This window comes from Callithrix jacchus, chromosome 15 (genome assembly GCF_049354715.1).
Source record: "Callithrix jacchus isolate 240 chromosome 15, calJac240_pri, whole genome shotgun sequence".
Lineage (NCBI taxonomy): Eukaryota > Metazoa > Chordata > Mammalia > Primates > Cebidae > Callithrix > Callithrix jacchus.
In genome coordinates, this window is record NC_133516.1 from 45,667,493 (window position 1) to 45,695,181 (window position 27,689).

Below are 27,689 nucleotides of genomic sequence, written 5' to 3' on the forward strand. Positions count from 1 at the left end.
TGTTAGAAAATGGAAGCTCCTTTAAAAATAAGACTCCCTGTGAGGGGTTCTATGAAGTTGTGGGAAAGCCCTAGGACTGACTGCAGTGACTGAAATGTACTCAAACCCAGGCCAGAGTTACTGGAGCCCTTCCTCATAATTGGTCTTAGCTCCCTCTCCACTCATGTGTTTTCACACTGACTTGATGTTCAGTGGAGTAACTGAGCAGTGGCTGTAGCTCAGTAGAAAACACATGAAAAGGTAGAAAAACCCTCTAACCTTTGAAGAGGGGAATACACAGTATTACCTTTGAAAAAAAGGTTGTATATAGAGTTTCATTCTTAAATTTGCTTTGCCAAGGAGAAAGCTTGTGAGAGTGAAAGCAAGGTAGAACTGGGGTCCAAAGGGAGGGAGTAAACTAGAAACCATGTTAATATGTATTTCTGGAGAATGTGCCTGCAGTTGACATATAACTTGCTTTAAACATGTTTGTAACCTGCTTTAAAAATTTGGTGGTTTTTCATTTGAGAGAAAAGATTTAGGAAGACAATATAGCTCTGGGGCACAAGCATGGAGGGGTCAGGTCTGAAAGGAAAAAAAGTGATGCAGCCAGCTGGATACTTTGGAAATTACATGCCCAGCGACAAAGGGCAGCTCTTAACACAGCATCATTCATTTATCCCCCTCCGGGAAGGTTAGCCCTGTCGCCAGGTTTTTAGATTTTCCCAGAGAAACCAAGAGTTTGGAATTTTATGTGAATCTTCCTACCTTTTAAATGTTAGTAACAAAGTCATTTTTTTTTCCCCCAAGATCACCATGGAAAACAAAACGTGGGCTATTTTAGGTCTGTGGACTTTTCCATTTGCAGCAAGTATCAGGATTGAGAGAAAAATGCACAACCTAGGAGTTAGGTGGCTCAGTTGAATAACACTGTCAATTCTAGTGCCAAACACAGTGCTTGGCCTGGAGCACATTGTCAATGTGTTTTGTTTTGTTTTTGAGGCAGAGTCTCATTCCATTGCTCCCGGCTGTAGTACAGTGGTGTAATCATGGTTTACTGTAGCCTCAGCTTCCCAAGTTCAAGTGATCCTCCTGTCTAAGCCTCCTGAGGAACTGGTACTACAGGCATTCACCACCATGCCTGGCTAATTTAAAAAAGATTTCTGTAGAGACAAGATCTCGCTCTTGCTCAAGCTGGTCTTGAACTCCTGGACTTAAGCAATCCTCCTGCTTTGGCCTCCCAAAGTACTGGGATTACAGGTGTGAGCCATTGTGCCCCAGCCTCAACATGTTTTTATTGGATAAATAAACCAGCTGAGATAAATCTCTCTTGGTTTTCAGTCATTTCTTATCTAGTATGGAGAGACTGGAGTCAGCCTTCAAGGTTTCAGGTTGTTTTTTGTTTGTTTTGTTTTGTTTTTGTTTTTCTAGCTCTAATTTATAAGATCACAGCTCCTTGTGTTTTCCTTGTAGGACTCATTTCTCCAGCCCCTTTTCTTTCCTCCTATGCCCTCTCCAAGAACCTAGGGTGCCAGTCTCATGTTAGAGGTTGGTGACATTGCCTAGAAGTTAAGAAGTTTTAAGAGATAAAAATAAGTTTATACTGTTAAAAAACAGACTGACTTGGTTTTTGACAGACTGGATGACATAACAAGAGGTGATTCAGATTATGCCTTAAATTGCAGCAAGGTCTGAATCTTAGAAGAACACAGAAATGTTACTCTTAGAAAATAAACCATTTTCCCTGTAAAAGCCAATATAACACTGCCCATGTAGCAGTGTAGGATTTTCTCTGTTTAATGAGGGGATGTTTTTGAACCCTTGAGATTCCTGTAGTATATTCTTTTATAATGCATTCTGGTGATAGCTCTACTTTTAAAATACGTTTTTACTATCTTGGACAAGATCATTTTTTGTTGCAGTTGTCACATTTCAGTTCAAAAAAATTAAGCTCATAAAAAGGAGGGCCATTTACCCTAGATGCCAGGGGATTCTTAGAACCCTGGGGAACCTAGGGAAGGAAGAGCTCTGGCCACTCAGGGCATATGGCAATAGGAGGAAAGCCCAAGAACACTCCTAGGAAGAGACTGTTTCTTTCCCTCTCTCGCTTTCTCTCCATCTTTCTCTTGTTTTTTCTCCTGGTAGAAATGGGAGATAAATGGCCTCTTGGGTCAGATTCACTCTTGAGTGGCATATTCATTCTTTCATTCTCTCTTTGCTGTCTTTTTCCTGTAGACTGAGAGAGCGCTTATAGGTAGCTTGCAGCCTCCACCAAACTAGACCCTCTTCATCTAGCTTTCCTGTTCTAAGAAGAAAACATTGAATGTCTCAGTTTGTGTTGTGAGTGCAGCTTTGACCAAGATGGGAGTAAGTAGTTTGTAGCACCATAGTACAAGTATGACTTGGCATGAGGTTGAGAATTACATATTGCTTAGAAAAAAGGGTCAATATAGGCTAGGAAGCTCCTCTAGGAGAGAGATGTCTTCTATAATCTCCTCCTTCCCCTTTATAACAAAAAAGAGTAAATAAATTTATCTTTCAAGTTACGTCTTTCTTCCTTCTCTCCCGTTGCTAACTGACAATCATTTAAAGAAATATTTTTAAAGAGTATATTTATTGAATGCTTATTACATAGTTCTTGGATGAATAAAAGGTATCAACTATAATGATTCTAAGAAAATGTTCCCAGTCTATTTAAAATGATTTCTTTTTAACAATTTCTCTTTGCAAAACAAAATTAAGTTGCCATTTAGGTAGTTTGGTGTACTGGAAAGGGAACTACATATCACCAAAGGCCTGGATTCTGGTTACAGTTTTATACCACTTGTTTACTAGGTAATCTTGCGCAAATTATGAACTTTCTCAGTCTGTTTCCTCAGTAGTAAAATGGAGCTCATAGTAACAGCTCTTTTGAACACAGGATTATTGGAAGATCAAATGAGAGAATACATGCAAGCATATAATAGGTTTTTTCCCCTACTAAAAAAAAGGTTCTTGACCCCTATTCTAAGTAGAGAAGCTACTGTTTTTAAATGCTTATTTTTAGTAACTGCAACTATCATTTTTCTCTAAGAATCAGATTTCCTATAAAGCATTTTTACAGTATGGAGTAAGTGATGAATTCTTTTAAAACCAAACTATCCTGAAAGAGATTTCATAGTACTCTGAATCTGATGACTTCCTTGGATACTTTGGAGAAATAGCAGCAGTGTCCAGATGGAAAACTGAAAAATGGCTTGACCTAGTGAAATAAGATCAAGTACAGAGTCTGATCTGATGCCGGTGGTGTTTCGCCTTCACCTTCTGTCTACTCTGAAGGAGTCACCATCAGGGTGATGAATGCTTATCTTGAATATAACATCTTTATTGAGTTTTGCCTAGCTATAAAGTATTTAGGATTCAAAGAAATGCATTTTGGCTCAGGACAGACATGTTAAACAGGAAAACAGCTTTTATTGGAAATAAGGCAGAAAAGGAGCACTAAATGGAAATCAGAAATTTTAAAAAGAAAGGAGACTGGGAAAGAATTAGAAATCTGAAGAGAAACATCTGGTTTATAAAGATTGTAGGAATTATTTTAAGCATTACAAAATAGCATTTTGAGTGAATAAAATGGACACTTTTAAAAAGTGAGAGGGCAGCAGTATGACCTAATAAAGATAAGTATGAATAAATGTTCAAAACATTGCATAGAATTTTAGCCACTGATTTTCAGAGATGCTTTATTAGTATCTTAGGATCTCAGGCCATAGAAATATTTGGGTTACCATCTTCGAGTACATGAAAATTAATAAAAGTTAAGCAAAGCAATGTTATCTCCTTCACATCTTGCTGTATAGCCAGTGAGGATTATAGGGAGAGAAATATATGAGCAGTGAATTTTTCGTGGGAACTGTGCTTTGTACCTTGACAACATCTGCCCCATAGCTGTGTCATTGCTTATATTTGCTGCTTTTTCTCTTCTGCTGCATATCAGATTTGAAGACCAGCTTATTTTCTAACTTTGGTTTCTGTAATTCCTTGACTCCTTAACTCATTTGCTCCTCCACAAATTAATTAAAAAGTAGCTACATTTTACCTGAAATACATATGCATACAACCATGAAGATAATGGAGCACATAGTTCCCTTGTGCTTTTTAGGAAGATGGTTTAATTCAATTTTTGTTTCTTGTTGAAGTATTAAAAATTGCTTTTATAAACTGCTGAATGATAAGGACAGCGTGAGTTCTCCAAATAATAATCTCACTCAATGTATATTTTTAAAATCTGTGATTTGACAGGTTTCATAAGAGCAGGCTTTCTGAATCACTATTTTAAAAATTAAGTGGAAACTCATTAGTGGCAAATTACATACAGAGTGATTTTAAGCCCCAGGAGGCTAACTCTGTGTATATATTGAATAGTCATTTATTCTTAGTTTACTGTAAATATAGCCAATGAAGTTCATTGTAAAAAAAAAAAAAAGAAACAAAAAACAAATTGCATTTGTTATAAAATTGGTAAAATGTCTTGTAATTTAACAGTTTGACATCGCAAAGCGCATATAATAATTTTGGAATATCTGGCAACCAATGAGATTGTATGTTTCTGATTAGCTTTGTCTATCCACTGTTTTATTCATTTGTCTTTTTTCTGTTTTTTTAGATCTGAACAGAATTAAGAAGAACAAGCTTTCACAATTGCAGCAGATGAAGATCCATTGTTAAATCGATCAGGATTTTTGGCCTATCCTCCAAAGAAAAGGTAACTGGCTGTTCTGATATAGCAAGTGCAGCTGAATAAATACAGTGCTTCCAGTTATAATAGAGTTTGAGTTTTACCACAGGATGATAGTTTTTTAATTTTAAGGCATCTGAGTAAGATCTTAAATGTTAAATGTAACCCTGAATTTGATCTTAGAAAAATAAAATGACAATGAATTTAGGAGTATGATATTATTATGTGTTTGTTTCTCAACACAAAACTGCTAGATAATATCCCCTCCAAATTTGTTAAAATTATAGGAAGACTTTAGATACAGAATCCTCCTTCTCTTCCAGTATATACCCACTTTTTTCTAGGAAGTGATCCAAAAGTGTGCTCTTATTTCTTTCCAGCACCATTCTCCCAGCTCCTGTTTTCTTGTCTTTCCCTGTAATGTAGACTTAGCTGCTTAGAGCAGGGGAGATCCTAAGCAAGATTGTAAAACAGTCAAGCATTTTTCAGAGACACCTTCTGGGACCAGTGCCTTTGCCCAGGCTGCCAGACAGCTCTGTGGTAATGAGCAGTCTCTGATCATTACAAAAATAGCAGCCATCATTAATGGAGTTTCTTTTTTTTTTTTGAGACAGAGTCTTACTCTGTCACCCAGGCTGGAGTGCAGTGGCGTGATCTCGGCTCACTGCAGCCTCCATCTCCTAGGTTAGTGTGATTCTTGTGCCTCAGCCTCCAGAGTAGCTGGGACTACATGTGCACACCATTACACCTGACTAATTTTTGTATTTTTAGTAGAGATGGGGTTTCGCCATTTTAGCCAGGCTGGCTCGAACTCTTGACTTCAAGTGATCCACCGGCCTTGGCGTCCCAAAGTGCTGGGATTATAGGCACGAGCCTCCAATGTTTGGCACGTGAATGAAGTTTCTCACTGGATGTGCACCATTATACGTTTATTGTTTAGGGAGGATAGTGACGAAGTTTAACATAATATGAAACAGGAAATTCCTGGAGGAAATTTGATTAAAAAAAAAAAAAAGGCTGAATATAGTGGCTCATGCCTGTAATCCCAGGACTTTGGGAGGCTGAGGTGGAAGGATTGCTTGAGCTCTGGAGTTTGAGACAAGCCTGGCCAATATAGCTACATCCCCATCCCTACAAAAAAATTTTAAAACTTAGCCAAGCACATTGGTGCATGCCAGCTACTCAGGAGGCTGCAGTGGGAGGATCGTTTGAACTCAAGAGCTTGAGGCGGCAGTTACCAGCCTGAGCAACAGCAAGACCTTATCTTTAAAAACAAGCAAATAAAAAAAATTATCTTCTTACTTCTGAAAGGAATGAGATAGCTATAAGTTAAGGTGCAGTTTAAGATGAATCATTAAAGAATAAAACAGAACAGAATCGAAACAAGACCAAAGGAGTTTCAGCCCCTGGAATCAATCATCTTATATACTTAGGCAATAAATGTGATGCCACAATCAGGTTTTAGGCAACTGCAGCAAAAATGGTAGCATTTCAGACAACATGTGAAAGATAACATTTTTACCAGTATCAATCTGAAACTGCTTCACAAAGTGTGTTTTGGTACGGTTTAGATGTTTAAAAGAACAAGAGTTTGGGAAGCTATGAAGTCTTCACCTTATAAACAGTCCCTTAAAATTTTCTGGACTAAAGCTGGAGGGCATAATGCAGAGATACCTTTCAGTGATCATTGAAGTCATCGCATTGAATGTTGCTTACTGTGTCATGTCTGCAAGGTGCCAGAGATGAGAGAAACAGGCTTTCCTCTATGGTGTCCAGTCACTAACAATGGAGAGGTATTGGAAGAAGTTAGAAGGAAACTTGTTTGGCAGAATGCCAGAGGAGCTCTTCAGTGCCTAGTTTATGGAGTTTCCACTGTGTGCATGGAGACTGGCCCTGGGAGGAAAAGAAGACTAGGAGGTGATTTACATGGAATACAGTGATGACTTGTGCTTTTTTGAATATTATACCAATGAAAAGGTTATTATGATGCCAGGAAGTAAATGACCAAGAGGCAGAGAAAGAAGAGGAGTCACAAATTCAAAAGTCTGTAGAGGCCAGAGAGACCAGGGAGGGGAATAAAGTAAGCCAGGTGGAACTGTGAGAAACCATCCAGTCCATGATCCATCTAATGTGGCAACCCCTTCTCAGCATCAACAGATTGTAGGCCCAATATCTGTTCGTTCAACAAAGATTTATTGGATGCCAACCTATGTGCTATGTTCTCTTCTGGGCACTGGGGATAAATTAGTATATTGAAAGGACAAATATCCCTGCCATTGAATTGACACTTATTTTGTCTTAAGTAAAAATTGGATATGTTTATCATGTACAGTTTATTCTTTTGAAATATGTCTTCATTGTGCAGTGGCTTAAATCAAGCTAATTAACGTAGGCATTATTTATGCTTATCATTTTTTGATTGTGAGAGCACTTAGTCTCTTTGTAATTTGCAAGAATGCTATACATTGTTATTAACTATAGTAAACATGTTCTGCAGTTGAGTTCCTTCTTCCTAACTGAAATGTCGTACCTTTTGACTAACTGACCCTAAACCCCTCACCTCTATCCTCTGGTAACCACCATTCTATTCTCTACTTCTATGACTTCAACTTTTTTAGATTCCACATATAAGTGAGATTGTATGCTGTTTGTCTTTCTGGGCCTGGCTTATTTCACTTAACATAATATCCTCCAATTTCATCTATGTTGCTGCAAATGACAATAGTTCCCTTTTAAAAAAAAAAAAGTAGAGGCAGGGGTCTCCGGCCTAGGCTGGTTTGGAACCCCTGAACCCTGGGCTCAAGTGTTCCTCCCACCTTGGCCTTCCAGAGTGCTAGGATTACAATTGTGAACTACCACATCTGGCTGGATTTCCTTCTTTTTAAAGACTGAATGGTATTCCATTGTGTGTGTGTATATTACACAGTGGAATACTATTTAGCCATAAAAAGAAAGAAGTATTGATAACATGCTTCAGCATGGATAAAGCTTGAAAACATTTTATTAAATGAAGGAAACAAAACACGAAAGACTACATATTATGTGGTTCCATTTATATGAAATATTCAGAATAGGCACATCCATAGAGATAGAAAGCAGATGTAGTTTTCGGGGGTTGGGGAGGGAATGTGGGCAGTAATTGCTTAATGAGTACAGGGTTTCCTTTTGGAGTGATGAAAATGTTCTGGAAGTATATAGTGATGTTGGTTGTACTACAGTGTGAATCTATTAAATGTCATTAAATTGTACACTTTAAAATGGTTAAAGGGCCTGGTGCAGTGGCTCAAACCTGTAACCTAGCACTTTGGGAGGCCAAAGCAGGACAGTTACTTGAGTCCAGGAGTTTGAGACCAGCCTGGGCAACATTTGCAACCCCATCTCTATAAGAAAGTAAAAAAATTAGCTAGGTGTGGTGGCATGCGCCTGTAGTCTGTCTCATCTACTTGGGAGCTGAAGTGGGAGGATCACTGGAGTCTTGGAGGTTGAGGCTGTAGTGAGCCATGATTGTACCAGCTGGATTGCACTTGAGCCTGGGCAACAGAGTGAGACCCTGTCTCAAAATAAATAAATAATAATAAAACAATGAAAATGGTGAATTTTGTATTATGTGAATTGTATTAAAAATATAGCATTTAGGAAGACTTTCAGGAATGTATACTTTATGTCTTGGATGTGAGAAGCTGGTTTAGCTAGAGTGGAGTCTTTGTAAGGGGGAATCGTGGATGCTAAGGGTGGGAAAAGGTTTGGCTAGATATTGAAAGATATTGACCAGCCAAGGAGTTTAGCAGCTGTAAATATAGCACCATATACTCCATGAGGAAGAAGAAAACTCAAGAGAGGTTGGTGATCTGGGAATCCCAGCTAAAGATTGGGTTTCAAGCAAAGGAAGTGGCCTGTAGTTTTATCAGTCTGTGCCCTTGCTACTCACCTAACGAGTTTTGTGACAATGTCACGAAAGTTTCAATATTAGTTTAGAGTTTCTTCTTCTAAAAAAATCCCTATAAAAGGACATCGTCTTTTAAAATAATCATCCTGACTATAAAACTGTGTTGATAAAAAAATCAAAACATTATATAAATATGTATGTTAATAAAAAGTTCCTTTAAGCTTAAAGAATTAAAGCATCTTTAATTCTTTTACCTCTTGCTTCTCATATGGTAAATCCAGAGTAATCTAGATGGTTTTTTGCAGAGTTAGCATCATCATCATCATCATCATCATCATCATCAATCACTTTTTCACAAAAATAAGCACCTATTATTCATAGTATTTTGCATGTTTCTTTAAGAAATGTTTATTTTGGCTGTCTTTGAACTTCTTTCTTTTGGACCATTACATTATATGCTATTTTATTTGTAAAAACAAACAAAAAGTAGAAAAGTTAAGGCCACATCCCTCTGTTAGAGGATGAGTTGTTACAAAATGTAAGAGTAGCTAACACATACTGAGCACTTATGTGCCAGGCACTATTCTGAACATATTAATTTATTGACTCTTCATAGGTTAAAGAGATAGATATTATTGTTACCTTCCTTTTGCAGACGAGCTAACTGAGGTACAGATGAAAAAATTATTCTGCCCACATCCAGAGTTAGGTGGTGGCAGAGATGGGTTCCAGGACCAGCTTCATCTCCAACTTGTGGTTCCCATGAGGAGTGCTATAGTTGGTGGTGTCAGATTTTAGTTAGGGTTTGTTTTTTTTTTTCCCAAGAAAAGTCAATCTGGAATTTTTTGTGAAATTTTTCAAGTTTTAATATTGGCTTAAAAATTAGCTTTATTGAGATGTAATTCAAATGCCATAAATTTACTCCTTTAAACTGTACATTCGATGGTTTTTAGTGTATTTACAATATTATATAACTGTTTCTTCTATCTAGGTCAAAAACATTTTTAGCACCCACAAAGGAGACCCCATCCCATTCCTAAGCAGTCCCCCATCTTCTCTTTCTTCAGCTCCTGGAAACCACTAATCTGCTCTCTCTCTCTCTATAGATTTGCCTATTCTGGATAATTCACCTAAATGAAATCATATAATGTGTGATCTATTTGTCTTCTTTCATTTAGCATAATGTTTTCAAGATTCATTCATGTTGGAGCATTTATCAGTGCTTCATTTATTTTATAGGTGAATAATTTTTTTTTGTGTGTGTGTGTGTGTGGAGGGGATGGAGTCTCATTCTGCTGCCCAGGCTGGAGTGCAGTGGCATGATCTTGGCTTACATCAACCTCTACCTCCTGGGTTCAAGCAATTCTCCTGCCTTAGCCTCCTGAGTAGCTGGGACTACAGGCACGCACCACCATCCTTGGCTAATTTTTTAATGTTTTTATAGAGATGGGGTTTCACTATATTGACCTGGCTGGTCTTGAACTCTTGACCTCGTGATCCGCCCACCTGGCCTCTCAAAGTGCTGGGATTACAGGCATGAGCCACTATGCCTGGCAATAATATTCTTTGTATAGATATACCACAGTTTGTTTATTCATTTGTTGATGGACATGTGGGCTTTTGGGAATAATGCTGCTAAAGAGTATTAGTGTACAAGTATCTGTTTGAGACTCTGCTTTCGGTTCTTTTGAGTATATACCTAAAAGTGGAATTGCTGGATCATATGCTAATTCTGTGTTTAACCTTTTGAATAACTACCACTGTTTTCCACAGTGGCTGTACTATTTTACTTTCCTGCCAGCAATGTATGAGGATTCCAGTTTTTTCATATCCTTGCTAACAGTCATCATTTTCTGTTCTTTTGTTGTTATTGTTATTTATTACAGCCATCCTAGTGGATGAGAGGTGGTAACTCTGATTTTGATTTGCATTTTCTCAATGACTAATGACGTTGAACTTCTTTTGTTGCTGTTGTTGTTAATTTACTGAGCTGGAAGAGTTCTTTCTACATTATAGAGTCAAGTCCCTTATCAGATATATGATTTGCAAAAATGTGTAGGTTCTGGAGGTTTTCATTTTCTTGATAGTATCCTTTGAAACACAGAAGTTTAATTTTGATGAAGTTGAATTTGCCCATTTGACTCTGTTTTTAAAAAGAAATGACCTGGTGAGTCAGATTCCAGTCCACTAACTGCCCACTTGTGATTGCTGCTCTGCTGCCACTGCCCCAGAAACCATTTGGAAAAATCCTCATACTTTTGAAAACACCTGTTTTCTAAAGAGATGAAGCGAGCTCTGGAAGGCAGAAAAGGCAGATTTCTCACCAGGAGCAGCTTTGTTTTGGTTCCCCTTTTCCACTCCTGACGTTCCTTCAATTAGAACACCTTAACGTAGACATGGAGGCATGGAGTAGGAAGTGGACAGAGGATTAAGGTCTCCAGGTTTTAAAGATTTTATGTTGAACAAAAGAGAATATAGGTTAAAACAAAAGAATAAATTGGTGAATATAAATATTTGCCTCGAGCCATAGATGATGTCCTTTAAAATCAGAATGGCCATGAGAGTGGTTAGTAATTGTGTGTTTCTAGGAAGAAAGGTTTATGGACCAGTACATCTAGAAGTCATTTGGGGTAAGGTCAATACAGAGAACTGTATTCATTCATAGTCATTCACACACATTAGTGAAAAATAGTTGAATCTACAGGCCTTTACCTCCATCAAGAAAAGGAAAGCTTTACTTTGGAGATAGAAAGGAAATGCAAGTTTTTGTAGAACAGACTCTTTTGAGAAACAGTACAAACCCAGATAGGCTCCTGCATCACAGCGCAAAGAAGGAATGTGGAAAATGAAGGGTGCTATGTTTACTGGATCTTTGGCTTTGCTCAGAGTTGAACCTTGGCTGAGGAAGGGAGGAAGAAACATCCGTGTTGTTCCTTCCCTCTTATACTAACACATCTGCACTGTTAGTCCTTGGGTTCCACCCAAAGGCATTTTGCTGACCAGTTTGGAGACATGGTTACAACTCATCTTATGGTTGGTGGGAAGGTGGGTTCCAGGTTCCAAATAACACCCTTATGTTGGGAATGCAAACTGTTGATCTCTGGGAGGCTAAATGTATGTCTCATTGTCACCTTGATTTCAGAGCATATACCCTTCACTCTAATTATGAAACCCTGTGTTATAAAGGTGGGGATGAGTTCCCATGTGCTTAGAGGGTTCAGGAAAGAGTTGGTTACAGAAATGGAATTTGTGGAAGAACTTTGATTGAACAGTAGGATTTCAGCTAAGGGAGGGAAACTGTTACAGATGGAATGACCTATATGAGCGAAGGCTTGGAAGCTGGTATCTGGATGGGGTTGGGATGGGGGCATGTTTGAAGTTCTGAATTTGTCATGTGGGCTGGACCATAATTTACCTGCAGGAGGCAATTGAACACTGTAGAAGTGGCGGAGTTGAGTCCAGGCAGACTGTAGAGGACTTGAATGCTAGGAGAGAAGTTTTTATTTATTTATTTCAGTGGGGAGCCCCTAAAAATGTTAGAGCAAACACTAACATGGCTAAGGCCATCCTTCAGCAAGATTGGTCTGATAGTATAGCATACATAGATTACAATTAGGGCTTACTATGTGACAAGCATGGTGCCAATAATAATAGCTGACACGGTGTGCTTTTGCACTGTTAATTTCTTAATTTTTCTCATACTCTTAATAGATGTAGACACAGGTACAGAGAGGCTAATTGATTTCCCCAGAGTTATACGGCTCATAGTGGTAGAAGTGGGATTCAGCCCGGGCAGAGAGGCCCTAGAACCCATTGCTCTTAATGGCTGAGCTCAAAAAATGGTGATATTTACTGCCACTTCAGTGAAAGCACTGTCAATGCAAAGGTATATAGGAAATTATGTGTAACAATGTGTTTAATCTGCAGTTCATGGCAGCTGAGGCAGTATGTTAGAACTCCATAGTCAACTTCCTTTTATAGCTGAATATGGGCTCAAATTTTCCATTCCTTGTCTTTTTTTTTTTTTTAAACAGGGTTTTGCTCTGTCATCCAGGCTAGAGTACAGTGGCATGGTCTCAGTTCACTGAAGGCTCAATCTCTCAAATTTAAGCAATCCTCCCACCTCAGCCTCTTAAGTAGCTGGGACTATAGGCACATGCTGGCATGTCTGGCTGTTTTTTTTTTTTTATTATTACATTTTTACTAGAGATGATGCCTCACTATGTTGCCCAGACTGATCTCTAACTCCTGAGCCTTGGCCCCTCAAATTGCGGGAATTGCAGGCATCAGCCCATCACACCCAGCCTCCATTCCTTTTCTATAACTTAAAACCTTCTATTTTTAAAAAACTCCTCGGCCTAAGGACTTTAAATCAACATTTCAAATCAAGTTTGTCATAAAACTACAAGCCAGTTTGAAATCCTTAGAAATGCTAGGCATTATTAATTAGCTTTTATGTTATAATTTATTACCTTTAATATGTGTATTTTTAAATTTTCTTCTCTTTTCAAATAATTTGCTATTAGTGGTGAATGTTTCTTTGGGAGAATTCATATGTACATGCACACGTATGATTAAGAAAACAATAAAAAAATTCAAGGCTTTGAGATATTTAGCAAGTGATACATTTTACTGTAGAATGAGTATGTGTACAGGTTAAGTTTTTAAAATGCTATTTATGTCTTTAAGTCCTCACTGTTGCAACTGTCATTATTCCTAATTTTGCACTTGATTGCTGTCAATTCCAGCCACTGAGCTGATGAATTCAATTTACTCTTTCACTGTTCTCCCTCTACTGGAATACTGATATTCATGACAAACTGTAAGGTATTTCACTAGAGGGAGCACAGTTAAGGAAAGACTTGCCCCTTGTGCAGAATACTGCCATGGCTCTCTTTGGAGAAGAAAGAAGGAAAGGAAAAGATATGGTCAGAGGAGTGAGAGAGGATTTGAACAAAGGCTCAGCCAATTTTAGGAGGATATGAAGAAACCAAAGCCAACACATTCCTAATTTAGTGGATCTGAGATTCTTGTTACTGAAATGACTTCAGTTCTTTGGGGTTGATAATGGAGAATCTCTGTTACAAACCCTGTAATTTACACAGATAAATATGCTGTAGTTACTGTTTTTCAAGTTTATTAAAATGTTGTATGGGGACTGGTGGTTTTTTTCCAATTAAAAATGGTTGTGTAGTATCTTATATCTTAGAAATGTTTTGGGTAGTTTTAGCCTTTTTACATTAAACTGGATTTAATGGTGGAAAGGTCAACCTTTTTGATTTTTGTTTTTTGTACATTGTGATACCTTTGGCCTTTGAACAAAACATTTTATGAGTGCAAAGAATCCTTTTTGTAAAGAGAGACTTACTACTCTTGGCATCTACTGTGAACATCCCTAAATTTGGATGATGAGATAAGACCACATTTTAAATAGGTCCTTGGAAGAGATGAAATGCACAAAATTTGCAGTACTTCACCTTTGACAGCCCAGTTCTTAAGCCATATATAATCTAGTTGGTGGTGACAGCTTTTTTCCACAAGAATGTGTTGATGAATTGTTTCCCCTTCTTCCTACTTTTCTCACATACTCAGTGAAATTACTATCTTGTGTTTACCCTGGTGCCTGGTCTGTAGCAGGCAATCAGGAATTGTTGGATAAATTGAATGCTTATTACTCAAGCCTTATAAAATGAATATTACTTCAGTGTGCAGACAGTGAAGTTCCATAGAGTTATGAGGCATCCTCAGAAGTGCACTGGCAGAAGCACTGATTGATATTATATAGGCATAGTACTACATTAAAATAACATATTAAATGAATGTAAATTGTATTGGCTTGGAGTGGTGGCTCCTGCCTGTAATCCCAACACTTTGGAAGGCCAAGGCAGGAGGACTGCTTGAGCTCAGGAATTTGAGACCAGCCTGGGCAACATAGTAAGACCTCGTCACACACACACACACACACACACACACACACACACACACAATTTATATATATTCATATTCTTGTATTTATATATAAATATTCTTATATTTGGTGGTATGGGAAGGGGATTATCTAGATAAGAGGTCATCAAGTTCTTTACTGTGGGGCTGTAGGTAATAAAAGTAAGGGTGGCTTTCTGTTGTACTCTTGCTTATAAACAGTGTGCTTTTCATAAAGAACACTTTTTAAGTTGCCAAAATGCAAAAATCAAATGCACTGTCTCAGCTTGCAGTTTTGACTTTTTCTGGTGACTCATTCCAACTTTAAGGAAACCTCTAACAGCTGTGGATATCAGAATATTTCTAGGAGTTAGGACTTTTTTATGGGTGAAGAAAGAGTGGGTAAAATGAATTGGCTGCAGCAAAAGAGAATTAGATGGAGCAGTACCAGGAAGTGCTCATCAGTCCCTTGTCCCCATATCCTCTTCAGTTTGATAGCAAGTTTCCTAAGAGAGCTCAGTTTGATATAAGACACTTATTTATAGTGCTTATTTATGAGATTTCTCAATAATTGGTAGCTGCTATTAGTAATAATTTCCCTTAATAACTATCATAATGCCAAGAGGATACTTAATATTTTTCATTTTAAGCCCTGTTGTGTTTTCTTTATTAAACCAATCAAAAACTTTGAAGAAGAAAGAAGTATCAAGCAGGAATTGGGAAAGAAGAAGTACTCTAAATTGCTATGTTGATTCCTGTTGGCTACAAGTCATATTAATGAATCTTGAAATAGTTTCACATGAAAAAGAGGAAAATCAAGCAATGTCTTGAGGAAGTAGGACCATACTTCATGTTTGCCATTCTCCTTATTTTTGTTCTCACTCTGCACTTTCAAGGATCTGAAGAGCTGTAATCAACAAGCAAGCTCTCTTTGTTACCTATATGGCTTAGTGGCTGCAAGCTTTTCTTTTCAATGGAAGCTTCAAATGCCATTAAAATACAAATTTTTATTTTTCTTAAGTGTAGAATTTCAAAATTCCAAGTAATTAATAAATTATGTACTTCAGGAGAACAGAGAGGTTGGGTGTTTACATATAATTACTCAGATATTACAGTGATTTGGAATGAATGAAAAATTGAAAATCTGCACAAAGGTCATCTAAGCTGTGTTAAAAGTTAGGAGGGAACTCGATTCCTGTCAAGGGAATTACATTTTTCTCATTGATAGTCTTATGGAGGAAGTTAATGCTTTAGAAATGATTTTTAAAATTAAATCTTTCCAATCATTTCTACTATTTTGGATATTTTGATAAGAACAGGAAGTAACCATGGTTTCACTTTTTGGACTTTTTTCCAGGAAAAAAATTTGCAGACTTATTTCTAAATCTTTCTAAAATAAAAATGTGTGTATGTATATGTATTATTTATATGTGTGTGTGTGTGTGTGCATGCGCGCCTTTAAATTGTGAACTCCAAATAAACCCGCTCTACTATTCCCACCTTATATTTGGGTTGCAGTAACATTTCTTTATTAATTTTTATGCTTATGTAAACTTTTTTGTGTTTCTGCAAGTTGGACCAACAAAGAAGTTGGCCACCTCTGTCACACCAGATGTTTGAGGTGAAAAAAAAAAGAAGAAAAAAATAATTCCATTTCCTCCCGATCTAGTCGGAGAAAGCACTTACGAACAAGCATCTCTGACACACATTACAGGAGTGCTGATACTACTGCAGTGTGAAACATGCTGATCAGAATCATTGCTTTTTTTTTTTTTTTTTTTTTTTTTTAACAGAAAGGCATATAGGATTCTAATTGTCTGCTTTGCACACACTGCTACCCCTCAGGGCATGTGGATTTTTATACATTGCAGTGTTAAGGACTGTGCATACAAATTTTGCTGGCAGACAGGTGGTCAAAAAAGCATATGTCAAAAAAGACTAGGGGGATAGTTTAAAACATGGCTGACAAGCTGTCTAGAATTTTTAAGTTTGACAAATACTGACTCAATGAGGAGGAAAAAACTAACTACTTTTTTCATTGACTCATTTTCAAATTGCTATATATTTCATGCACTTTTATTTTCAGCAAGGATGATTGTACAAATAATGATTAAACTTGGCCATTTAGCTTCCACTTTTTTCTAGGAAGGCAAGCACTTCCATGAGACCATCTTTCTTTCCTATTTTGACTTTTCATATGGATAATTTTATATTTTTAACAAACTGCCTAAAATATCACTAAATGATATAAACTTGGATGATTGCTACTTATTTTTTATTCTGCCAATTGAACTAGTTGCACTATTTTATATGAACTGCATCAAATTGGATATACTTTGTAACACAGTATGATATGGAGAGGGCTTAGAGTTTACTATCAGGTGTACTTGGATTCAAACCTCCCTTTACACCATTTGATCAAACTGAGCAAATTACTTCATCTTTCAGCACCTCATTTGAAATTGGAATAACAGTAACTCTCTGTGTTAGTCTGCAGATTAAATAGGGGGAAGATACAGAACAGCTAGGTTGGTGGTTGACACAGTCACTAATTAGAACTTGTTATATGTACTATTTTTATAGAGAACTGAACAGAGTTGAGTCTAGTAGCCTATCTGATGAAATTCTTTCAATTGTCAATCCCATAGAATACATGAAGATTAATCAATCAGGATAACATTTCCTTATTTCTTATAATCACTGCTTTAATGTTGTAACAGGTGTATTCAGTCCCACAGATTGAATACAGGTGTATTCAATCCACTCAGAGGCTCAGAGGTTTGAGCCTCAGTTACCCAAAATGGTAAACTGCTAATTAACACAGTCTTTATAGACTGTCTTCCCTCTTTGTCTTACTTCCCTACGCCTCACTGTGCTTTTTGCAGTCATCTCCAAAATAGTTTAGTTGTCCCCGGATTTTTTTTTTTTTTTTTTTTTTTGTGAAGGAGAGGAGGAAGGAAGAAAAAGAGAGAGAGAGAACGGGAATGTTGCTTTATTCTAAAAATGGGTATTGAAAACCTCTTTTATGCCAATAATTGTGCTTAATAATGGCCGATCAATATTTCATTTAAACCTATGAGTAGGTGTGATGTGGTACTGACAAGAATGTATAGTTTGTGTATTTAAAGTGGAGAGCTCTATAAATGTTTATTAAGTTTACTTGTTCCGGATCTGAGTTCAAGTCCTGGATATCCTTATTAATTTTCTGTCTTGTTGATCTATCTAATATTGATGGTGAAGTCTCCCACTATTATTGTGTGGGAGTCTAGGGAGTCTAAGTCTCTTTATAGGTCTTATGTCTCTGGGTGTTAGGATCGTTAGCTTTAATTGTTGATTGATCCTTTTAACCACTATATCTTTGTTGCTTTAAAATCTATTTTATCAGATGCGAGAATTGCAACTCCTGCTTTTTATTTATTTATTTATTTTTGCTCTCCATTTGGTTGTTAAATCTTTCTTCATCCCTTTGTTTTGAGTCTTTGTGTATCCTTGCATGTGAAATGGGTCTGGATGTAGCATACCGTTGGGTTTTGGCTGTATCTTTTGATTGGGGGATTTAGTTGATTTAAATTTAGTATTATTGCCATTTGAGGTTAGCTGGCTGTTTTGTCCATTTGTTGATGTAAATTCTTCATTATGTTGATGTTCTTTACTTTTTGGTATATTTTTAGAAAGACTAATACTGGTTGTTTCTTTCTATGTGTAACGCTTCTTTCAGAAGCTCTTGTAAAGCAGGCCTGGTGGTAATAAAATCTCTGAGTACTTGCTTGTTCATAAAAGATTTTATTTTTCCTTCAGTTTTAAAGCTTAGTTTGGCTGGATATGAAATTCTGGGCTGAAATTCCCAGATTTAAAGTTCTTTTCTTTAAGGATATTGAATATTGGCCCCCACTCTCTTCTGGCTTGTAGGGTTTCTGCTGAGAGATCTGCTGTAAGTCTGATAGACTTCCCTTTGTGGGTAACCTGGACCTTTCTCTCTGGCTGCCCTTAGTATTTTCTCCTTCATTTCAACCCTGGTGAATCTAACAATTATGTGCCTTGGGGTTGCTCTTCTTGAGGAATATCTTTGTGGTGGTCTCTGTATCACCTAGAGTTGAATATTGTCCTGCTTTGCTAGGTTGGGAAAGTTTTCCAGAATAATATCCTGAAGGGTATTTTCCAGCTTGGATTCATTCTCTTCGTCGTATTCAGGTACACCTATCAAATGTAAAGTAGGTCTTTTCACATAGTCCCGTATTTGTTGGAGACATTGCTCATTCCTTTTTATCCTTTTTTCTCTATTCTTGTCTTCTGGTTTTATTTCATTAAGTTGGTCTTCGACCTCTGATATCCTTTCTTCTGCTTGATCAATTCTGCTATTAAAACTTGTGCATATTACGCTAAGTTTTCGTGTTGTGTTTTTCAACTCCATTAATTCATTTATATTCCTCTCTATATTGTCTATTCTTGTTAGCATTTTGTCAAACCTTTTTTCAAAGTTCTTAGTTTCTTTACATTGGGTTAGAACAAGTTCCTTTTAACTCCCAGAAGTTTCTTATCATCCACCTTCTGAAGCCTACTTCTGTTAATGGAACAGTCCTTCTCCATCAGGCCTTGTTCGGTTGCTGATGAGGAACTGTAATCCCCTCTAGACGGAGAGGTGTTCTGATTTTGGGTATTCTCAGCCTTTTTAAGCTGGTTTCTTCCCTTCGTTATAAATTTATCCATCTGTCCTCTTTGCAGTTATCGCCTTTCTAATTAGGTTTCTGAGTGGACATCCAATTTATTGCTTCCCAGTGCCGGAATCTGAGCAACCCACTGCGTCTAAAACAGTGGCGTTAAGACTGATGGTGCTGTTCTGCCCGGGAATCTCCGGTCTGGCTTCCTAAGGAAGCCAGAATCATTGTTTTTATCTCAGGCTTCAAATTTTCACATCAATTTCATGTAATAGTAATAATATCAACACTTATTGAAAGTGGTGTGGTCTGGTACTGTTTCAATTATTTTGAATGCTTTAGGTCATTAAGTTGCCTTTTATTTTCCCATCTGTAGCCTATCACTAAGCAAATGTTGTGTGTGTTGGGGAGGGGTGCTACGTTTTGTGGGCCAGTGTTTAATTTACTGAACAAAATTTGACCAAAAACAGTATTTTCTAAACATGTTTTGTAGCAATTCCTTATATTCCACTAATCCCTGGTGTCTCATCCTGCCCAAGAAAAGACAAGCAGAAAGAGGGAAGGACTAATAACTCGAGTTAAAAATGAATCAGATTTTTATTTTGGGGGTGAATAAATCACTTCCAGGACCAATGGAAGCCCCAAAATTGGGGTGGTGCCTCTAAAACATGTAGACGAATTACACCTCTTCTCGGTTTGTTTCACTCCTCCATTTCCTCTCACACTGATCTCATGGTCTCTCTTTGCTGGATGAGTTCAAGTTCCCCGGGCGCACAATTGTGACTTCCAGTTGCGGGTCGGGGGCACACGTGTGGGCAGCGTGGCGCGCACGGGGTACTTCGTCCTGACACCTGGGCGGCACTTCGTTACCAGCCCAGGGTTCCCTGCGTGCCCAGCGTCTGCTTGGCGGCGGCTTCCCATTCATGCTTTTGACAACTGCGCGGCGGTCCCCAAGCCGAGGGCAAAGTGCCCCCTGCACCAGCCTCTCCCACGCTGCCCTGGGGCCAGCCGGCCAACTCCTCCATAGGTGGTTGCATTTCCGACTTCGCCCTGGCTGCACTCCGGGGGCTTGACGTGCAAACTTCGCTAGAGCGAGCTGAGAGGGAGGGACCGGCAAGTGGGAGGAGGCGGCGGGAGGCGCCTCCGCTTAAGGGAGCCGGCCGGGCGCCGCAGCTCGGACTGACGGGCGGACGGAAGGAAGGAGCGGGGCAGCCGGGCCAGGCCCGGGGATGCGAGCAGCCGCCGGGTGGGCAGCTGGAGGACCTGGGGTGCGGCTCGGGCTTCCCCACGCGGGCTGCTGTGGTGGGGCGTGGGGCCGCTCTGGCGCCGGCCTCCGCTCCGGTGCCGGCCTCTGCGCCGGGTCCCCTGGGCAGAGGCAAGCAGGGGACCCAGCGTCGCGGTGGCGGGCCGCGGGCCGCGGGCCGCCAGTACTCTCCCTCCAGGGACCGCAAGAGTCGAAAGCGAAAGCTAGTCCGCTCTGCGGACTTTGCGCCCGGGGCTGGGGGTGGCCGCGAGGAGGCGGGCTCAGGGGGTTGGGCGGCCTGGGGGCGCTGTCAGCGCGCCCCACCCGGTCCGCGGGCCACGCACGCCGCCGGAACTCCCCGGCGCCTCCTTAAAAAGCTTCCCCCGCGCGACTCTTTCCCCCCTTTTTTTTGTTACATTGTAGGAGCGGAAAGAATGTCGGAGCGGGCCGCGGATGACGTCAGGGGGGAGCCGCGCCGCGCGGCGGCGGCGGCGGGCGGAGCAGCGGCTGCGGCCGCTCGGCGGCAGCAGCAGCAGCAGCAACAGCCTTCGCAGCCCCAGCGGCAGCATTCGCCGCCGCCGCCGCCGCCGCCGCGGCGTCCACGGCCGGAGGACGGCGGGCCCGGCGCCGCCTCCACCTCGGCTGCCGCAATGGCGACGGTCGGGGAGCGCAGGCCCCTGCCCAGTCCTGAAGTAATGCTGGGACAGTCGTGGAATCTGTGGGTTGAGGCTTCCAAACTTCCTGGAAAGGACGGTGAGTGTCCACGCCCTCTTCCCTTCTTCACTCCCCACCCCACGACCCCTTCCCCCACCTCACCTCCCCCTCGCCCCCGTCCTGTGACCCGCCCCCTCGAGGGGCCGAGATGCTATCGTTCGCTGGGTTGCGGAACGCGGAGGTGCCCACACCTACCCTGTGCGTGCGTGAGCGTGCGTCACACTCCCAGCCACTGACCTGCCTCTCCCCTCCTCCTGTGTGTGTATATCTCCTAGGGACAGAATTGGACGAAAGTTTCAAGGAGTTTGGGAAAAACCGCGAAGTCATGGGGCTCTGTCGGGAAGGTGAGTCCAGCCCCCCTGATGGAGTTTGTGCAACCCCCGGGGAAGTTTCCTGGACCCTTCACCCGGGCCGGGAACTTCAGCCCACGATACCGACTTTCCCCGTGCCTGTAATGATGCTGCCTGAGGAGAGGAGGGAGGGAGAGGGCAGAGTGCTTGGAAAGTCTGGTTTGGGGGCCTCCTGTAATACGGAGCGTCCGGAATCCTGTGGCCAGGCAGGAGCAGCAGTTTTGGTGATGAGCGCTGGGAGCCGATGGGAAGTTTAACCTAGATCTCTGCGGTTCTGACCCCCTCATGGAGAAACACGAATGGATGAAGGATTTCTTAGCTTTTAAACATTTCCACAAATGCTTAGGAGATATCTTCTGTTGGCAATCAAAGCGAATTTTGAACTTAAAGACGATGCTTTACCTATTTAGTCTTATTTCTGTGGGAGTTAAAGTACAAGTTGAGGATGCTACAAAAAGATCTTTGTAACCCAGAGTGCAATTGGTCAGATTTTTTGTGAGCCGCCAAGATCAGTGTGGAAAGCAAGCCAGGACTTTATTTTGTAAAACAAGCCTTTACTACCCGTAGCTAGTGAAATCAGGGTCTAATTATTGGTTAGTTTTAAACTGATAAAAAGATACTCTAGAGAAATAGCTGTAGCTAAGGGTATGCCTCCAAATGAAGGTCAGGCCAGGTATCTGGAAACTGTCAGACGTTTCCTTGGTATTTTCTATTTCTTTGAATGGTCAGCTTTCGCTGTCTAATACCTGCACTGGGCCTGGGCACACCATGGTCAGAAAGGAATTCTGAAGTCCAGTGAAGTTTGGGTTCAGTTTCAAGTTATTTTTTAGGTGACTTAGGACAAGGCTTTCAGTGAGGTTTGGAATACTGAGTTTATAGTTCCCAAATACAATTTTATCTCTTACTTGTAGCCATTTAATTTGGCAGAATTTTTGTCTATGGTCCAAGAATAGGTAGAACTTTGGCAACTGTTTGCCCAAAAGTCCTTAGTTTGCCTATTGTTACTGTCTTCACATTTCCTTCTTGTTTTTCACACCGGCTTTTTCTTCACTTAATTCTGTTCAGGTTTTTTTTGAATTGGCCGCTTGTTGGCGTCTTGGCACTGGGAGGAAGAGTAATACCAGTGACAGCTTAATGAGAGCTTCCTGTTGGAACAGATTATAGAACAAATCAGTCGATTTTTAAAATGAGAATTGCTGTTTGACGGTAAAGGAAAGCGAGGGAAAGCACAGGATTTGTTGATGATGTTGCAATGGGAAAAATCAGTTGCTAGTCCGGTTTTAGTGTTTAATTGGCAGCCTGCCTGGGCTTAAAAAATTAAAATCACTAGGTGGCAACTCGCATAGGAAGCAGTTGGAGTATAGCTTTAGAGGACCTGACCCACTCTTGTTCTTAGTCTTCATTCTCTGGGTGTGGATGCATTTCCCATAAAGGGTTTCTAAATCTGTGTGAAAACAAGATTCTAATTATCAATAATTCTGCTGTAAAGGATGAGTTAAGTGTATTAATGTTTTACTGGGTGCTGTGATCTGGACAGGGATCCAACAAGATTAAGGGGACTGTACCTAATTTTTGATATATGTTATTTTCTGTGGGGATTCATTTATCAGCAGGTTTTCCACGAAGATCAAAGACCTTAAACTACCTGCTTGAGGCACAAAGGGGACATGGATCTTGTTAGTGTTTTTTAAGGGTTCCCTTCCTCCGCCTTTTAAAGCTGCTCTAACCATTTAGAGGATGCTATAGCTATCAGGCCACTTGAAACTTACATGTTTCTGAGTCGAGACTGAAGTTTTAAATTCAGTCAGTTGTTCATTTGTTTGCGATGTGTTGTGGATTTTCTGAGTATATTTTAAAATCTAAGCTTGAGTATGTCCAGCACTCAGTGGACCTTTATGTTCTCCTAGCAGGCATTATAGGCTGCTTCAGAAATGAAAATACACTTAATGTTATCAAAACTAGTTAGATCATTATTCATCATCTGGTTAAGATTATCTGCTACCAAGAAAAGATGTTTTGAAGGTGAATACATACTGATTTCTCTCGTTAAATTGAAATGTGTAGATAAATGGATCATGTGAATGAATCGCAGGAAGTCAGAAACGCCTCATCTTTTTTTTTTTGAGACAAGTCTCACGCTGTCACCCAGGCTGGAGTGCAGTGGGAAGTTTTCAGTTCATTGCAGCCTCTGCCTCCTGGGTTCAAGCAATTCTCTGGCCTCAGCCTCCGGAGTAGCTGGGATTACAGGCACATAACACCACACCTGGCTAAATTTTTGTATTTTTAGTAGAGATGGAGTTTTACCGTATTGGCCATTCTGGTCTCGAACTCCTGACCTCAGGTGATCCGATAGCGTTGGCCTCCCCGAAGTGCTGGAATAACAGGTATGAGCCACCCCCCTGCCAGAAACTCCTCATCTTGAACGATCTCTAGGAACATGCACTTGACTTGAATTCTCTAATTTGCAATTTTGGACCTATGGTTTACAAAGCCTGGGTGTGAGAGAAAGCTGCTTGACCTTGCATTAGTTATTTCATCTTTCTGAATATACTTTCCCTCTTTAGAAGGTAATACTACCTACTTCTCAAATTTGTTGTAGGAGTTGAAATTAAATTAGATAACATGTGAATGACTCAGTACACACTAATTTCTTTTAACTCTTTAGACTGCTGATAATCTTAAGCCTGACTTCTTAATTCTGTGTTTCTAAGTATGAAGTTTTTAAATCTGTGACCTTTGAATACACTGCAGGGGGTCGTAGTTCCCTGAAATGGTATGCAGAATAAAATATGTCTGTTTTCTAGGGTAGGTGTTCACAGCTTCTCTTAGATTCTCAAAAGGATCATTTACATGTTCCCACCCCTAAAATTCAAAACTGCTAAGCTAGGCTCTCTGTTTTTTTTCTTTTCACTTTTTCCTCTTGTAATTTACTCTGACCAACTCCTTTCAGGCAAGACTACCCAAGGGTTAATGCTGTGGCAGAAGGTTGGAACTCTTGATTTAAATAGAGGGAAATTATTTATGGTTAGGTAGTTTATCATCCCTCTTCTGCCATTTAGCACAAGTAGGCAAATGTTAAGACAAAATTTGGTTATCGTTCAGGTGTCAACCTGTTTTTCATTTGCATTTTTGTATTTGTATTGCCTTATCCTGCTCTGTAATTTGTATTACCAGTTGTTAGTGTGATTAATTTTGGTGGGAAGAAATTGGTAATACATTTAGACTTTTTGTTGTTGTTGAGACAGAGTCTGACTCTGTTGCCCAGGCTGGAGTGCAATGGTGCTGGCAGGATCTTGGCTCACCAAAGCCTCTGCCTCCCAGGTTCAGCAATTCTCCTACCTCGGCCTTGGGAATAGCTGGTGCCTGTCACCACTCCTCGTTAATTTTTGTTTTTTCAGTTTCAATGGGTTTCACCATGCTGGCCAGGCAGGTCTTGAACTCCCAGAGTGCTGGGATTACAGTTGTGAGCCACTGCGCCCGGTTGACTTTTTTTGAAATGACTAAACTAAAAAGACAAATTACCTTTTTTCCCCCCAAGGTGATTTGTGAAATTCTAGACTTCCACAAATTTTGGATTTGTGAAATTTAACAAAATTATGTTTGGATTGAGTTAACTGGTGTAAATAACTGATTAGGATTTCTGTATTAGTGCCTGAACGTTTAGAGAGCCTTAAACAATAAAAACTTTAAATGCCTTAGTTTCATAGCAGATTTTAAAAACTATATGGTGTCATTGAGGAATCAACAATGGAATTGGAAAAATGGCATCTTCTTTGGGAAGCTGTCCATAACTTCTCTAACTGTTGTATGGTATTAAGGTACCCTGTATTTTTTTCTTTCTGCACTTTTAAGTGTCAGCATTTGAAACTCTTCATTTTATGTGAAGGCTCCTTGTTTAGAGAGTAAGATCCCTGAGGGCATGGGTGTTGTTGATGAAGGCATATTCAGCTCCAGCACATCCTTGTGCTCAGTAAATATTTGCCCCAAAAATGAATGAGTAGCGCTGTTAAGAAGATTGAACTGAGTCACTCTACTGTACGTGGTTCAAATGACCAATTTTTCATAGTATTGTGACGCTAAAGGAAGATAGTATTTCTGTGTGTGTGTTGTGTGTATGGGGGAGGGGGTGTTTTATGGCCCTAGGGGAGGCCGGAAGCTTTCAGTACTTTTTGTTGCTCTGTCCTGACTGGATTTAGTGCTCCATTTACGCTTAGTAGAAAGTGTGCGGATGGGACATAACCTCTCTTATCTCCGATATTTAGGCAAGGAAGTAGAATGGCAACCCAGTCTGATGTCCACACTTGATGACAGGTGATTTCCTTGTCATAATTAGAGAAGGATTGTGATTGAGTCTGGAGCAAGATGGGAAAGTATGTGGTTAGCACCTGGAGGCAACTAGATTTCAAAAAACAAAAACAAAACACAAAAACAAGCTTGCTAGAGAGTTGGGTAGTCTCAGTAAACAGACTGAGTCAACACAATACCATCTTTTTTCTTTCCTAGGGGAAAACAATGGTTCATGATTAATTAATGGAAAACAAATAGGTGTTTGTGAAGTATTTTACTGTTAAATGCATTACATTGTAGGTACAATGCCCTCTCCCTGAAGTAGAGACCATTTCTATTTTTCTCTAGGGTTTCTTTTATCTGCTTTTCTCCTGAGCTGTTTCTTATGGACAATTTGAAACATACAAAGGTAGAGAAAATATTTTATTTTATTTTATTTATTTATTTATTTATTTGAGACGGAGTTTCGCTCTTGTTGCCCAGGCTGGAGTGCAATGGCGCGATCTCGGCTCACTGCAAACTCCGCCTCCTGGGTTCAGGCAATTCTCCTGCCTCAGCTTCCTGAGTAGCTGGGATTACAGGCACCTGCCACGTGCCCAGCTAATTTTTTTTTGTATTTTTAGTAGAGACAGGGTTTCACCATGTTGACTAGGATGGTCTCTGTCTCTTAATCTTGTGATCCACCCGCCTCGGCCTCCCAAAGTGCTGGGATTACAGGGGTGAGCCACTGCGCCTAGTGAGAAAATATTTTAATGATCCTCCTTGTATCCATCACAGAGTTTCGATAACTAATGAGTCATATCCCAATCTTGCTTCATCTCTGCTCTGGTCCCCACAATTATTTTGAAGCATATCATTTCTTTTGGTTTTCTTTTTTTGCTCACGTGGACTTCAACTTATTTCCTGCAAAATGTAGCCTTTTTGTGTTCTGCATCTTTTTTTTCAGGCAAGTCAGGCTACCACTTCTGATCCTGTCTGTGGGCTTGTAAGGATTCTGCAGATGGCAGTACTTGCAGTCTGCTTATATCTTACATGGAGATCTAAACCAAGCCTCAGACAGGAATCAGTAAAAATCCAAGTTCCCTGCCTCGGCATCACCTGGTGCTTGTTGAACATTAATGCATATGTAAGGAGCAGTCAGGTGATTTGGTTACAGATCGCCCACACTTAAGAAACACCTCCATAGATGCAATCAGTGTTGCCGTGACAGTGGGCAGTGTCCTTGTTGACAGCTCCTGTGCGCAACTCCTCACCTACTAACCCATAGGTGAAGGAGCCCTGGAGACCCAGAAGGACCCTCCTGTAGCAGCGAGTTTTCTCCAGTTGCAGCCTGTGGTCCAAATCCTGCCTGCATGGTTTTTGCATTGCATTGGTTGAAATGAAAACTCAAAATATTTCATGACATGTGAAAAGTATATGAGACTTGGATGTCATTGTCCATAGTAAATTTTATTGAAACGTAGCCACGGGCATTCATTTACTTGCCTGTGGCTGCTTGCTGCATACAATGATCAGCAGAATTGACTACACACAACAGAGACCATATGACCCACCAACCCCAAAACATTTACTGTCTGGTTCTTTACAGGAAAAGTTTGCTGACCCACTGCTCTAATGAGTTCCTTGGATGATAAAAGAAAACCCATTCTGCAGAATTGCAGAATGCAGTCTTATTAAATATTCTTGAACTGTCTATTTTGAAGGGGAGAGTCTTCAAAGTAATAAAATCCATTAGTCTTAAACCAAGAATTCACTTAATATTAAATAAATTTGTTGAGTTAGAAGGAAATAATGGAGAAAAGAAATGGTTTCACATAAGAAGGCTGCTGTCTTTGTCCACTTTTATCATTCACTGTCACTTTTTTATGGCATATACCTGTTTGGGAGCAGGTCACATACAGAGCCTGAATAGAGCTGTTATTGCCCCAGCTTC

The 27,689-nt window shown here is 40.0% G+C and overlaps 2 protein-coding genes across 9 annotated transcripts in view; both read left to right on the forward strand.

The window, feature by feature from the left end:
• Positions 1 to 8,292, forward strand: part of LOC118147974 (uncharacterized) — a 41,133-nt gene extending 32,841 nt beyond the window's left edge. The window contains exons 2-3 of the mRNA XM_035276033.3: positions 4,625 to 4,723; positions 6,430 to 8,292. Of these exons, the coding sequence (XP_035131924.1) occupies positions 4,625 to 4,686 (62 nt within the window). The 3' untranslated portion in view covers positions 4,687 to 4,723; positions 6,430 to 8,292. The remainder of the gene's footprint in view (positions 1 to 4,624; positions 4,724 to 6,429) is intronic.
• A 12,046-nt stretch (positions 8,293 to 20,338) lies between these two features.
• The window catches only part of ATXN7 (ataxin 7), a 91,067-nt gene continuing 83,716 nt past the window's right edge, over positions 20,339 to 27,689 (forward strand). For 2 of the 8 annotated variants that reach the window (XM_035276028.3, XM_078351396.1), the window contains exons 1-3: positions 20,339 to 20,430; positions 20,829 to 21,158; positions 21,395 to 21,463. In XM_035276028.3, coding sequence (XP_035131919.2) covers positions 20,840 to 21,158; positions 21,395 to 21,463 — 388 coding nt within the window. In that variant the 5' untranslated portion in view covers positions 20,339 to 20,430; positions 20,829 to 20,839. Of the gene's footprint in view, positions 20,431 to 20,828; positions 21,159 to 21,394; positions 21,464 to 27,689 lie in introns of those variants that run through there. The other 6 variants (XM_035276029.3, XM_035276030.3, XM_078351394.1 and 3 more) reach the window with 4 other exon arrangements.